The following is a 14135-nucleotide window of genomic DNA, read 5'->3' as shown; positions in this document are numbered from 1 at the left end:
TCTTTTGAAAGATGCATGTTCTAAATGTTGCACTTCAGCTTTAAGTTCTTAAAAAAAGAATTTAAAGCAACTGTCACAAAGGAAGGGAAAAAAAAAAACCCAACCTAGTTCTATTCCATTTCATGGTTATATCCTTAAATACTGAATTCTTAGCAGATACAGAGGCCTAACATTTGGTTCCAGTATCCCACTGGCCAATTAAAACAATAAATGAAGGTAAATGCTATTAGCTGATGGTACTCTTATTAAGGAAGTTTGAACTATATAATTATATTATTATCTAGTTCTTAGACATTGATTTAAGAATCTCTTAAGTAATTTATTGTATTTATTTAAAAGGACCTTCATAAAAATTATGTAGACAAAAGTCTCCACATTTAATAAGTGTATACTAATTATTTCTTCCTAATTCATTTACAGGAGCCTATAAATCTTCAAGCAGACACATTTACGAAGATTCCATTCTATGTTTGTCTGGCTACTATAATTATTCGGCATTTCCTCATGATGTATTTCCTTTCCTATATTATCTTAGGTACCAGCAAGTAACCTGTATCGTCACTCAAACTTCTTCCCTAACACTAAAAATCTGCACTAATCAGAAGCTAGTACAACTGCATCCAAGGGGCTATACAATCAGAATATATCTGAAAACACGGTGTATTTGAACATGAAATCTGAAAGTTGTTTTAAACTCAAACTGCACACTTTGGGACATCTACAGTCAGGAAGCCTCAAATGCCACTATGTGGTCAACACTCTCTGTGATGCCATGTAGGAATAAAAGGAAAAAGCTTTCCCTCACTAGAAAAGTTCGCATCAATGTAGACATCATACAAGCAATATTAGAACGCTTTTTATAAAAAAAGGATTAGATCAATAGATGCCAAGTAACTTCATGCCAAGGACAAACTCCCCCAAGGCAATGCAAGTAAGAGCTGTTCTGCAGATGTTCTGTGAAGATGCGTGAACACAGTGAAAAATTTTCACAAGGCCCTCCCTTGACTACTACAGTTTTTGCAATACCAGTGTGATCAGGAAAACAAAGCTTACAAATCAAGACATTAAGGCTTTCTAATCAACATTGCCACCATCAGTTTCTAGAAGTAAGGTAAACTGCTATGCTATTGTAAATCCAAAAGTACAAAATGAGCTGATTTATTCCTTGGAAGTTTATATGTCTATAATGTTTTTATAGGTCTATCTACAATATCTTTGTCTCAAAGAGGTTGAACTTAGTTTTTCAGTATTAGCAAACGTTTGGCTGAACTCTGAACCAATGTATACTGAGCGGGTGTCACATAATGTATTTTCAAATTCATGGTGAAACGAACTCTTCTTACTATACAAAAGCAGCCTCAGAAGCAGTTTCTAACAGGAATCAACCACAGGCACACACCCTACCACGGTCACACTTGCGTGAGTCTCCACAAGGCCCGTCTCTCCCAGCCATCAGGTGGGCTCTACTACTACATGCACAAAACTGATCTGGCAGTGTCAACCCCAAAGACTTTCATATTAAACCATTCAACTCTTAAGAAATTGAAGCTTAGGGACTACACACTTAACAGGTTGTTGCTGTTATGTTTTAATTGTTAATGTTTACCTCCAATTTTCTCTGTTATTTAATAAAGACATGACTAAATAAAAATGCTGTCTTAGGAGCCGGCACTGTGGCTCAGCAGGCTAACACCCCGGCCTGAAGCACCGGCATCCCATGTGGGCGCCGGTTCTAGTCCCAGCTGCCCCTCTTCCCATCCAACATCCTGCTATGGCCTGGGAAAGCAGTAGAAGATGGACCAAGTCCTTGGGCCCTGGCACCCACGTGGGAGACCCAGAAGAAGCTCCTGGCTCCTGGCTTTGGATGGGCGCAGCTCCGGCTGTTGCGGCCATCTGAGGAGTGAACCAGCAGATGGAAGACCTTTCTCTCTGTCTCTACCTCTCTGTAACTCTGTCTTTCAAATAAATAAAATAAACCTTAAAAAAAAAAGAAAAAAAAATGTTGTCTTAAACTTACTATTTTGCCAAGGATAAACTTTCTTGAACAATCTAAAATTCCAGAATTATTATAGTATTCTTTAAAAGCTTATAATCAAATCAGTCCTACTTAACTTCTATGGTGACACTGACCTTTAGTTCTACGGGATTATTGGGAAATGTTCTCTCAGACATTGTGGTCACATGGTGTCTAATCCACTGGATGAGGTAGTTCACCATATTCTGGTATTCAATCCATTTGACTTCAACATCCTAAAATAACAAAACAACAGAAAAGGTTCCTGCCTATAGATAATAATATAATTATCACAATGTAGTTAGAAGTCATCCTATGAATCTGCACACCCTGAAGCTTGGAAGAATCAACTAAATGCTTTATTACTTCCCACCCAGACCCCAATCCTTTCCATTTAAACAGCTTGCTTTGGCCACTGACACTAACCTAATGAGTGCTAGTCTGATCCAAACACAGTGACTACGTGGGCACTGTGTTCACGAGGCTTCTGAGGCTACCTCCAAATGCAAAAGGAAAACGAAAATGTCATGATCAACATGTGGTGTTTGCCAGGGCCGAAAAAGGGGGAGTAGCAGCTTCAATAACCAGATTAGTTAACATCTCTGCAAACCTTTTTAGAACTAAGTCCATTGCATATCTGGAACTACAATGAGTTAAAGAACATGTCGGAAACCAGATGAGAATAAAAACTCCAAGGAATGTCAATGGCGGAATTATTCAAGTAAACATTAAGCAAACTTTTTAAAAATGGAGGAAACTGGAGCTACTATGTTCAATGACATATCACATGACTGCCAATTACATTTAAAAATTGAACTCAATGTTTTAAGAAAAATAATACTTAAAATTATAATACCTATTGTTAATGAGCTACTATCTACATGGGGAAGCAAGAGAGATTCCTAATATAAACAGTTAAGTAAGATGAAAAGCAATAATTACTTAAGTGTTGAAATAACTGAAATAGCATATGCTAGAAACTGAGATACCAATCTGGGAAGCATTGTGCATGTGCCTCAAAATGGCCACTAAAGGCTTCCTGGAAGTTACCTGTAATGACTGGTAAGTAGATGGGGTTGTAGAGGGAAGGACAGAGTAGATAAAAGACCAGGGAGTCCCAAGTGAGTGAGAATGCCCTAGGTAACACTGCACAGTCCACACTGGGAAACTGTAGCTAAAAATGGAAGTAAGCAAACATCTACAACCACACTTGAACAAGTTCATGGAAAACGGAATGAAAAGATGGGTTTATTTTGGTGCAAAAAATTCATATGCATGAAATCCATGCATATGAGAGGTCTTCAAACATTTCACAGAAATGCACTTAGGATAAAAACTATGCATGGATTTTTCAAAAATTTTTGGCCCCCAAATTACCTTTTTACTCTATTTTTCCACAAACTTTTTGAGGTCCCCTGACAGTATCAGTTCATTAAGTAGCATGATAACTTCTTTTAAGCATATGTGACATTAAAGAACTATAAAAAGCACTAAGAACTAACTCTCAAAGAATTCAGTCAGCTGGTCATTTTCCAGTACAGAAAAATCAAATACTCACATTTGCACTGATGCCTTCACCACCTTCAGGGACTTTAGGAAATGCATCATAGAGAGATGACACATAAGTTATTACTGACTTTTCATCAGGTGAGGAGACATCAACGTCTAAAAGCAGCAACATAAGTTAATGATTTCATGATGCTGATAAATTACTTTTGAACAGACGTGCATGCCAGTCCACAGGTAGTCAAGAGAACAACTCACCTTCAGGGTCCAGGAGTCGTATAACACCAATTTTTTCTGCTACGTAAAAAGCGTGCTCTAAGTTTGCAAGGTTGCTTTGAACAGCAACAGTATTCATGTCTATCAGGTCCGGCCTAGGAAAAAAGTTACCATGTTAATTAAGTTTTCTCATGTGCCAATTCAAGTACTGTATTTGCATGTGTTATCTATTTACAGAACTTCAACAAATATTAATACCACATCTGTGTTAAAATATGGAGATTTCATCAAGCAGTTAACATTAACTACTTCTCTCAGAAACTTTTGTGTGCCAAGAAAAATTTGAACATATAAAACTTTAAATGGAGTCTACAAATGGCTCATAACCAGAATATATAGGAATATCTATCCCATTCAACCAATTTAAGCTTCACTGTTCCAATAGTGTCCTTGTTATCCAATCATCATCTTTTCAATATGTCCCCCTAAACAAAAAATATATGCCATACTCATGGCACCCTCTCTTCTGGGATATCCTTCGCAATGCTATTGGCTTCTATAATCATACTCATTCTTCTGATCAGGGATCAAGCCCCATTGCTTCTTTGGAGCCCCTTGCTGATCTTCCCAGCATTCATTTTTCTCTCTCTGTTCTCTGAACTCCTTATATCCCTGGCCTGCACGACTCAATGTAGCACTTATGAAATCGTATACTTTTGCCCTATTTTAATTGTTTTATACTCATGTACATCTTGCTTCTCTCAACTAGCTTACCTAGATAGCAAGAACCACATATTAATAAGTTTTTATATTTTAGCCTTCTGCTAAGATACATATACACAGTAGACAGTCAATAAATATCTGCTAAGAAGTTAGTAAGGGGGCTGGTGCTATGGTGCAGCGGGTTAAAGCCCTGGCCTGAAGCACCGGCATCCCAGATGGGCACCAGTTCTAGTCCCAGATGCTCCTCTTCCGATCCAGCTCTCTGCTATGGCCTGGGAAAGCAGTAGAATACGGCCCTTGTCCTTGGGCCCCTGCACCCATGTGGGAGACCAGAAGCTCCTGGCTCCTGTCTTCAGATTGGCACAGCTCCAGCCGTTGCAGCCATCTGGGGAGTGAACCAGCGGATAGAAGACCTCTCTATCTCTACCTCTCTCTGTAACTCTGTCTTTCAAATAAATAAAATAAATCTTAAAAAAAAAAGAAGTTAGTAAGTAGGTTGGGTCACTAGTAATTTGAATCCTAAATGAGTGGCTAGGATAAGCATGAGAGTTTTTAATTCTTACAAGCATGAATGTGTACTTTTATGCTCAAATAATCTCACTCTCTCTACCCCCTCCGAAGATCAGCCTTCATCTCTAATTTGTGAGATGCACATGATACTCTAAAGCACAAAGGATACTTTAAATCCAGTTCTGTCTACAGGAGCAGGAAAAAGACTCCTCAAATGCTCCTTGTATAGAAAATGTCAAAATATATATGGTAGCTGGAAACCTGACTCAAGGCCAGAAGCTGGTCAGAAAACTTTGATCTCAAAAACAAAGCATTAAAAGAATGCAGAAGCAAATATGGAAACTAAAGCCTTCAAAAAATGGCACCTACCCCCAAATTTCATGAAGAACTTGTTTATCAACTTAAAAAGGAAGACTCTACAATCTCCACAGACATTCTGGTTTGCTCAAAATATTCATTTGGGAAATCACCGAAAGAATGAAATATCACAGAGGTAGTGGGAAGAATGAAACACGAATTATTTTGAATACTACTTGAGAGGCTGTTTACAAAAGAAAAACCTTGAAAATATATCACTGATCTTATAAAAGGTAAACAGTAATTTGTACTCTTATTTTCATCAGGTGAAAAAGCAGACTTCCAAAAAATATACTTAGTTTTATAGCACAACAAAGAGTACATATTCTGAAGTACATAACCTGAAAATGTAGCTACTATTACCCACATGCTCATCTCCCAGAAAATCACTAGGAAACTCATACTTTTCACATGCCACCAATATGATCATTTATTATAGGAGCAAAAATTTGACAATAGAGGCAAATGACAGAGCTCTATTATATTCAGAAAGAATATAATAAAGAAATCTGCCAACTTCCAGATTACCAACCAGGTGTGCATAATAGTCTAGACAAAAAAAATCTAAATTTCTTTCATCAAAAAATTTTTTGTTTCCATAAAGTTCGCATGTTTTAGAGAAATCAAACCAGTCTTTTGGAGTCTGCCAACTCTCCGAACAAGAGATGGCATGTTATTCTGAGAACCCTGCCATTAGCAAAGAAGGCAAACACTGACTAATCCCAGAGACAATGAATAAAGTCATTGAAGAATCAAGTTTTTTGAGCTGCAGAATAAAACATAAAACTTCCTTCAGAATGACATAGTCATTTCATTACAAGAGCAGCTGTATAATACAATGAGTTTGAATAAGTTGCCTCTTTCACTCTGATAGTTAACACTTTAATGGAATAAAAACTGAAATGGTTTTCTTCCATTAAATGACTTTAGTAGATAAAGAAAACTAAACAGAAATGAGAAAAAAAGAAGAAAATTTAAACCACCATTTAAAAGTAATTGCATGAAAATCATCAAAATCTTTTTATCCCCTCGTTGTCCTGACACTTTGGTCAGTTTCCATCTTTCAATCCACTTCTCTACTTTCCTGGAGCATTCAGAAGAAGCCTGGGCTGTGTCTTGTCTAACTTCCTTCTTTTTCAGTCTTTCTGAGATAACATATAACCTTTAAAACTTCAGATATTAGCATACAGAAGATATTAATTTTCATTCTAAAGGTTTCATTTTGCTGTAACATGTTTTTGTGGACTGGCAGCAGGAAATTTCATTTCCATCTTAGGTTCATTAACCTGAGTACATCAGTCAACACTCTACATAGAGCAGACAGTGGTCATATTCCTGTATTACACCCGAGCTTAGTATCAACTATTCTAATTTCTCTAGTTTACAGAAATTTTTCTAAACCAGATAATGTAATCTTCTGCCATCTAAAATAATATACACTATATATACTCATTTTTTATGGAAAAAGGGTCATTCTAACTCTTGTTTTATTATAATGTAATCTTTTTGAAGTGACTCAATCATCTTAGATTGTAATGTTTAAGCATGTATTTATATTCCATTTTTTTTTAATTTATTTATTTATTTAAAAGGTAGAGTTACAGAGAGGCAGAGGCAGGGAGAGAGAGAGAGGTCTTCTATCCACGGGTTCACTCCCCAGATAGCCACAATGGCCTAAGCTGCACTGATCCAAAGCCCGGAGCCAGGATCTTCTTCTGGGTCTCCCATGTGGATACAGGGCCCCAAGGACTTGGATCATCTTCTACTGCTTTCCCAGGCCATAGCAGAGAGCTGGGTGGGAAGCTCATATGGGATGCCAGCACTGAAGACAGTGGCTTTAACCTGCTATGCCACAGCACCGGCCCCTATATTCTGTTTTTTTAATAAGCTATTCAATGTAGCTTAGAAATTAAAATACAATAAAATAACATAAATTTGAAATTAGAAGCATAAAATCGAGAGAAGGTCATGATCTTTGCCTGTGTTCCTGCTGAACTCTGGTCATTTTGTTTTCTGTCTGTTGAACTCTTTATTTTGTGGAGCATTAGGCCTTTTATTATAATGTAAATTAAAAATATGTTCTCTCAAAGATAAAGAAACACAATAAAATAAAATGATTTGAAACAGAGAAGGCTATGACATGGAGCTAAAAGTGAGATAAAAAGTGCAAACTATATACTTGCTTAATGCTCTTAATTCATTCCAAAATTATAGAGCAAAAAGATATTAAAAATGAATATTATATAAAATAATTTGGGATAAAAGTAATGTCAATTTTTCTATAATATTCATCTCAAATAAAGCTGTCTTAAAGACACACTGATACATATGTATGGATATGGGCATTTACGTAGATGTAGATATATATGGATACATAGTACAAAGATATCACCCTGTGTACTAATAGACAACCAATGCTAACAGGATATTAAAATTGCTTAAGAGATTTCTTTGGTGTAGACACTCCCAAATACAATAGCTCACATGAAAGTTAGATAGGATCCTGTGGGAAAATGTGATTTATATGCAATAAATAGCTGAAGAAAGACACATCAACTACCTAAGGCTTCCATATTACATCATGCCAAACACCAATACACTCAACTACAAAAATATGAAACAAAGTGAAAATACTTGGGAAGAAAGCACTCTGAAATACAGCAGACAAGACACTGAGTAAAGATAACTATGGAAAAAAAGTTACCTAAGAATATTTTAGTATTGACATAATTTTTTAAAGTATGAAAAAGTTAAGCGATTTTAAGTTCTTGGTTTGTTAGGTTGTGTTGGCTTTTGATTGGCACTGAATAACTACTTATGTGGATAAAAACAGTTAGATTTTGGCTATACCTTGAGCTCCCCTTCCAATGTTTGAGGAATTTCCCTTTTATGGGTCTTAGTGGAAGGGAAGAACAGAGCCCATTTCCCAATACAGAAATAAAATATGTCCTGTTTTTCTTGCCTCTTCTCTTTGCTCAAGAAATACCCATTGCATACTCTCCCCCACCCCATGTATTACACTACCTGGCCGACTCAAATCTTCCTGTAGACTTGATTCCACCATCGTATCTGCCAGAAAACAATTCTCCCTCCTTCCCAAATGCTGTAGGCTATCTGTAACTGTTAGGACATTTTGTCCTAACTAGGAATTTGTGTCTCATCCTGAACTGTGCGCTTCTGAAAGCACAGCCTGTGTTTCATCCATGTTTATGGCCTGGATATCTAACTCAATGCCTACCACAAGAACTTTTACGGAATGAATGAATAATAATAAAGGGACAAATGAGCTACTAGGCAGGTGGCAGGTACCAGTGATTCAAATTCCTGGAGGTATTTTCCATCCCAGGTTTGTTCCTTTTCATTTCACTAATTTCCACAAACAAGACCACCATCTATGGTTTCCAAAGGATCTCAAAATCTTATCAAAATCCACATGGAAAAGGATACAATGTCACAGCTTCTGCATGTCCTCAATAAGGTCACACCCTTTTGAGGTTTCCTCTTTTCTCTAATGGAAACAATTTAGAGAACAGGCATGGAGTGAAAACAACAAACAAGGGTGACTTAGGAAACTTTGAAAAGTATAAATTACTGCTTCTGGGCCTCCTTTCCTTCCTTGTGTTCCCTCAATTTCAGCTTCTACTCAATGCCTATTGGTATGTTTTATAAAATGGGAACAGTAACAAAACAACAACAAGCATTACAGTACAGTGACACCAGCTATGTGGCAGGCAATGCATTCAGAAATGTAAAGGCCTTATATCATGCAGTCCTCTCAGCACCCCTGAGCAGTGGGATGTGTTACTATCCTGGATTTACAGGAGAAAAAACCTGGAGTACAAGGAGGTTACATAACTTGAGCAAGAGCACAAATCTGGTAAGTGGTGGGCAGATTTTGAACACAGCTCTGTCTGAGTACAAAGCCTGGGGACTTTGCTGTACTGCCCTGGCATTATAAACTGAGAATTTACTAAACAGTCACATCTGATGTGAAGATAAGAATTCAAAATACAGAAAATAGGAACAAGTGATTTTGTCTGGTGGTTAGGATGCCCATGTATATTAATATTACTGAAGTACCTATACTGAAGTACCTGGGTTTGAGTCCCAACCCCACTCTGATTCCAGTCTTCTGCCTACCACAAGAAGCAATAGCCATGGCTCAACTAGTTGAGTCCCTGTCACCCAGGTGAGAAACAAGGTTTGAGTTCCCAGCTCCATTGTGGGCATTTGGGGATTTGGTCAATGAACCAATGGATGGGCGCTTTCTTGCTCTCTCTCTCTCTCTCAAATAAAATAAAAAGAAAGAAAGAAATATTCAGAAGATTATACTTGTGCTTCCAGAGAAAATAAGGATTATGGTAACACCCATAAAGAAACACAAGAGACTAAACAACTGTTAAGAAATATGATGAAGTTCCAGATAGTCATGAAAACAGTACTCATCAATACATACTAAACCATCTTTCCCACTGGTAATGTTTGTAGGGCAATAATCCAGACTGAGAATTTAGAGAAAGGCAGGCTATCTGTAGTTCAGTGAGGTTCTCCTCCCTCCCAAGGAAACTGAATTGTGTTAGAATCCCTCCTCATTAAAGATTCTTTAATGTTCTTTTAAAATTGGCAAACAAATCACAATACCACCAGATAGCTACGTAACAATACAAACACAAAGCACACACAGGCACAGACATGCCTACTGTCTTAAGAACTCATTACGAGACAGAGCTCCTTTTAACTCTTTCACAGTGCCGATTTTTCTTGTCTAAGTCAAGAAAAAAAGAACACATTTAGTGCTGAGATGGGGATAATTTGTGTTGGCCCACTCTGGAATATGCTAGAAAACAAGTCTGTAAAAGAGTGTATTTAGTCACAGATTGCTTTTCCTTTAAGTAAGAATTAAAAAAAACAATTAAATTTTGTGACCTGAGATATCTCAAAGGACATCAGTAACCATTTCCTTTGTCAATTAAAAAAAAAAAAAAAAAAGATAGACCCATGGCTGCCATGGGCCAGTAGGAGAGGGGAATGAAGACTCAGTGTTTACTGGGTATAGTAAAATGTGGCTGGAGATGGATGGTGGTGATGGCAGCACATAGAGTGAATGCACCCAATGCCACTGAACTGCATACTTCAAAAAGGTGAGATCGTAGTGTATGTCGAATATCTGAGCGTAATTATTTTAAGACAATTTTACATATTTGAGAGGAAAGGCTAAGTGCAGGTAGAACAACAAAACAAGTAACAGAACTTTCAGCCATCTTGTCATTGAGTCCCAAATTGCTATTAGACTTTGGACATACGCCTTGCAACTAGTTCCTTCTATCAAAAATGAAAATCAGGAATTACAGAAGTTAGAATAAAAAGCACCTAGGATTCCTATTCTTTTATGTCTAGGGAGTATCTGGAAATGTGTGGAAGTATGGGAGAAAGGGTTTTATTGGCTACTGCTGATATAAGGTTTAAAGAATCCAACTGATTTGACTAAGATCTCAAGAGAGGATTCATGTCAAAGTTCTCATGAAACTAAGAATAAAGAACAATCAATACACACAGGTTGTTAAGAAATTTCTGGGGGCTGGAACCACAGCTTCACATTGGGTTAAAGCTACAGCCTGTAATTCTGGCATCCCATATGTGCACCAGTTGGAGTCTCTGCTACCCCACTTCCAATCCAGCTCCCTGCTAATGCACCTGGGAAAGCAGCAGAGGAAGGCCCAAGTGCCTGGGGGCCGTGCACCCACATGGGTGACCAGAAGAAGCTCCTGGCTTTGTCCTGGCCCACCTCTGGTCATTGTGGTCAGTCAGGGAATGAACCACAGCTAGAAGATCTCTCTGCTAGTCTTTCCTTTTCTCTCTCTGTAACTCTGCTTTTCAAATAAATAAATCTTTAAGAAAAAAAAAGAAATAATTGTTCACAAAACCATGCGATAAAAATGTAGTTAGAAGAGGCACAACTTGATGCTTTAGTATGCTATATAGGAACAATTATTTCTAATCAACCAACTAGCAAGTTCATTCACTCACTTAATATTTAATAAGCATCTGCCTACCATGGGCCAGGCAGTGAGGCACCAAGAAGATAGTAAGTATATGGAGAAATCAGAGCTCCATATGGAGAGGAAACTAAAAGAACACCTGGTGGGAAACTACACAAGCTCTGGGGTTGGTGGAAGCATGACTACAAGGAGCCAATGCATGGTGAGGAGTTAGCACCCTGAGGCCACATGGTGAGATATAAGGCTGAGTGGGTGGCAAGGGGCCAAGATGATAGCCAATCTCATGCAGTTCTTCAAGGATTTTTGAAATTTTTTTCTAAGAACTATGGAAAGTCATTAAGGTACATTAAGGAGGATTGTAAGAGATTAAATGATCATATCTGGGGTCAGATGGAACAGAATTTTTTTATTTTTAAAGATTTATTTATTTCATTTGAAAGAGTCACAGAGAGAGAAACAGTGACAGAGACAGAGAGACAGAGAGACAGAGAATCTTCCATCTGCTGGTTCATTCCCAAGATAGCCACAATGGCTGAGGTTGGGCCAGGCTGAAGCCATGAACCAGGAGCTTCTTCTAGGTCTCCCACATGGGTAGCAGGGGCCCAAACACTATGAGCCATTTTCTGCTGCTTTTCCAGACCATTAACAGGGAGCTGGATCAGAAGTGGAGCAGCCAGGACACAAACCAGCACTCATATGGGACGTTGGCATCACAGGCAGCAGCAGCTTCACCTGCTACGCCAGCCGTGGAACAGAAATTCTAAGTGGTGAAAGTACTCCCACAGAACCCAGGTAGGAGACCCTGGTGTCTTGCAGAAGAATGTGGCAGCAGTGGAGAGAAGTGGACAGGTCAAGAGATATTTAGGTCATGTCCACCAAATTTACTTCTATAAATTAACACTGGTTTGAGTAAGTTAAGTCTAAGGGCATGGATGAGAGACAACACAAGGAGAAAGGAGAAGGCCAAACATGCAACATCGAACAATTCCAACACTCACCAACGTGTCTGCAAAGGGAGCAGAGGAGGAGCCGCTCAAGAAATGGGAGGAAACCCTGGGGAGAGCAGTGGCATAAAAACTAAAGGAAGGAGTATCTCAAGAAGAAAGCAATAGGCAGTTGGGTCACATAAGAGGCGGCCTAAAAACATGGCGCCAGGCTCCCTGGGGATCTTAGCAGTGTTTTATGGGATTTGGGGCCCAGAAAGCAGATTCAGTGGGCTGGGGACTAAGTATGAAGTAGTGGGGTATAGACAACTCTTTTGAGGCATCTAGTCTCAAAGGAAAGGAGACAGCTGGAAAAAAGCACAGGGATAAGAGGTGCTTTTGTTGACTGTTGTTTTATTACCGGGCATCAGAGTGCTTAAAATCCAGTGAGAAAGATTCACCGAAGGGAACAGGTGAATACACGGGGGAAAAGAGGACCTTCAGCCAAAGGCTGAGATGAGATCCACAGCACAGCAGGAGGGGGCAGCCTTGGATGGTTGGAGAGGTCTCCTGTGCTGAACAGGAGTGAACGTGGTTGGGAGGTTTGCAGAGGAGGGTGGATTTGTATCTTCGGAAGCAGAGCTACCACATGCTGGCTTCAACATTCTCTTAGGGCAAGATCAAGATCATCTGTTAACAGTGAGGAAAAGGCTGTAGCAAGAAAATGATGTGAGGGAGAAGAAATGAACAGAAAAAGATGGTGGTCAGGTCTGTTGCTAATGGCGGAGGTGCTGCTAATGAAGTTCCAGTGAAACCAGCCGACCCTGAAGCATGACTCTCCAGTGTGCCTCACTGCTCTGGGGACATGCACAGACAAGGCCGCAGCTGCGCGCACAACAGGCTCAGGCATTGCTGGGAACATGTTAGACACCGAGCAGTGTGCAAGGAGCTGAAAAGGGATTCTGTGCAAGTTTTAAAAACACAACAAAAAACCCCTCACTTCATTGATCTTCACTAAGATCAGTCTTAGAACACTCTCTAATCTCCAGCCCACCACCCACACAGTCACATGAAGCAGCATGTGTCACTTAATGTCAGATCTTTGAGAAATCACACCAAAGAAAAGACATTCAATATGCCTCACTAATCCTACGACAACCATAACAAATTCCTGAAGATGACTGTGGATTATATCATGTTCAGACTTAGCATATTCTTACTGTTCTTGGTACAAAGAGCATCGCATCTTGCTCATTCCTACCCCCCCCACAAAAAAAAGACCTGTAATATGGTCCACCTCTCTCCTCCAGCAAATAAATATGTGCATGGAGAAGATCCATGCACAGTTATGTAACTGATGCAGATATTCCTTTGTGCTCATATTCGAGCACATCTTGTTGAAAGAAACAAAGCTAAGAACTCCAAGGTGGCAATAAGCTATGAAGGTAATATTCCCTTGTTTGCAAAACTGGATGCCTGAATTTATTTGAAATATTCTTTTTTGTCCTACAGAGTGGCTCTCAAGGCAGAGGGAAACAGTGAGAAATACTATAATTTGCAGTAAGTATTGTTAATACTTTAATATTAGAATCTAACAACTTCAGTAATTAAAATATACTGAATGAATTATGCCTTTTATCTCAGAATAATCCACTCTATGATAGCCTTATGGATTTTAATAAATACAAAGAAGAGTATCTATTTTGAGCAGAAATAACTCTTCCACTACCTATGCTTTCATGAGCTGATAAAAGTTTTAGTAAACCTTAGTGACTAAGGGATAAATAGTCCCTCTTTTTCAAAAGGAGCAGGGGTTTGAGGTAGGGACCCACTTATTTTTACTTTGGGAGTAAATAAAATCTTAAAATGCTTCATATCTGAGAATGT

The 14135-nt window shown here is 38.7% G+C and overlaps 1 protein-coding gene across 48 annotated transcripts in view; it reads right to left on the bottom strand.

Annotated features, from left to right (window-relative positions):
* The window catches only part of DST (dystonin), a 483923-nt gene that overhangs the window by 187005 nt on the left and 282783 nt on the right, over positions 1-14135 (bottom strand). For all 48 annotated transcript variants that reach the window (XR_007923259.3, XR_011388661.2, XR_016233970.1 and 45 more), the window contains 3 exons: positions 3779-3891; positions 3573-3679; positions 2131-2250 (listed from right to left, as the gene is read on the bottom strand). Coding sequence is in view for 42 of the 48 variants with exons in the window: in XM_051855540.3 (XP_051711500.2) it covers positions 2131-2250; positions 3573-3679; positions 3779-3891 (340 nt within the window). In the remaining 6 variants the exon portion in view is untranslated. The remainder of the gene's footprint in view (positions 1-2130; positions 2251-3572; positions 3680-3778; positions 3892-14135) is intronic.

The sequence above is a fragment of the Oryctolagus cuniculus genome, chromosome 5 (assembly GCF_051225735.1).
Source record: "Oryctolagus cuniculus isolate XC-2025 breed Fujian yellow rabbit chromosome 5, ASM5122573v1, whole genome shotgun sequence".
Taxonomy (NCBI): Eukaryota; Metazoa; Chordata; class Mammalia; order Lagomorpha; family Leporidae; genus Oryctolagus; species Oryctolagus cuniculus.
The sequence above is the reverse complement of the archived record's forward strand: the minus strand, read 5'-3'. Positions and strand labels throughout refer to the sequence as shown.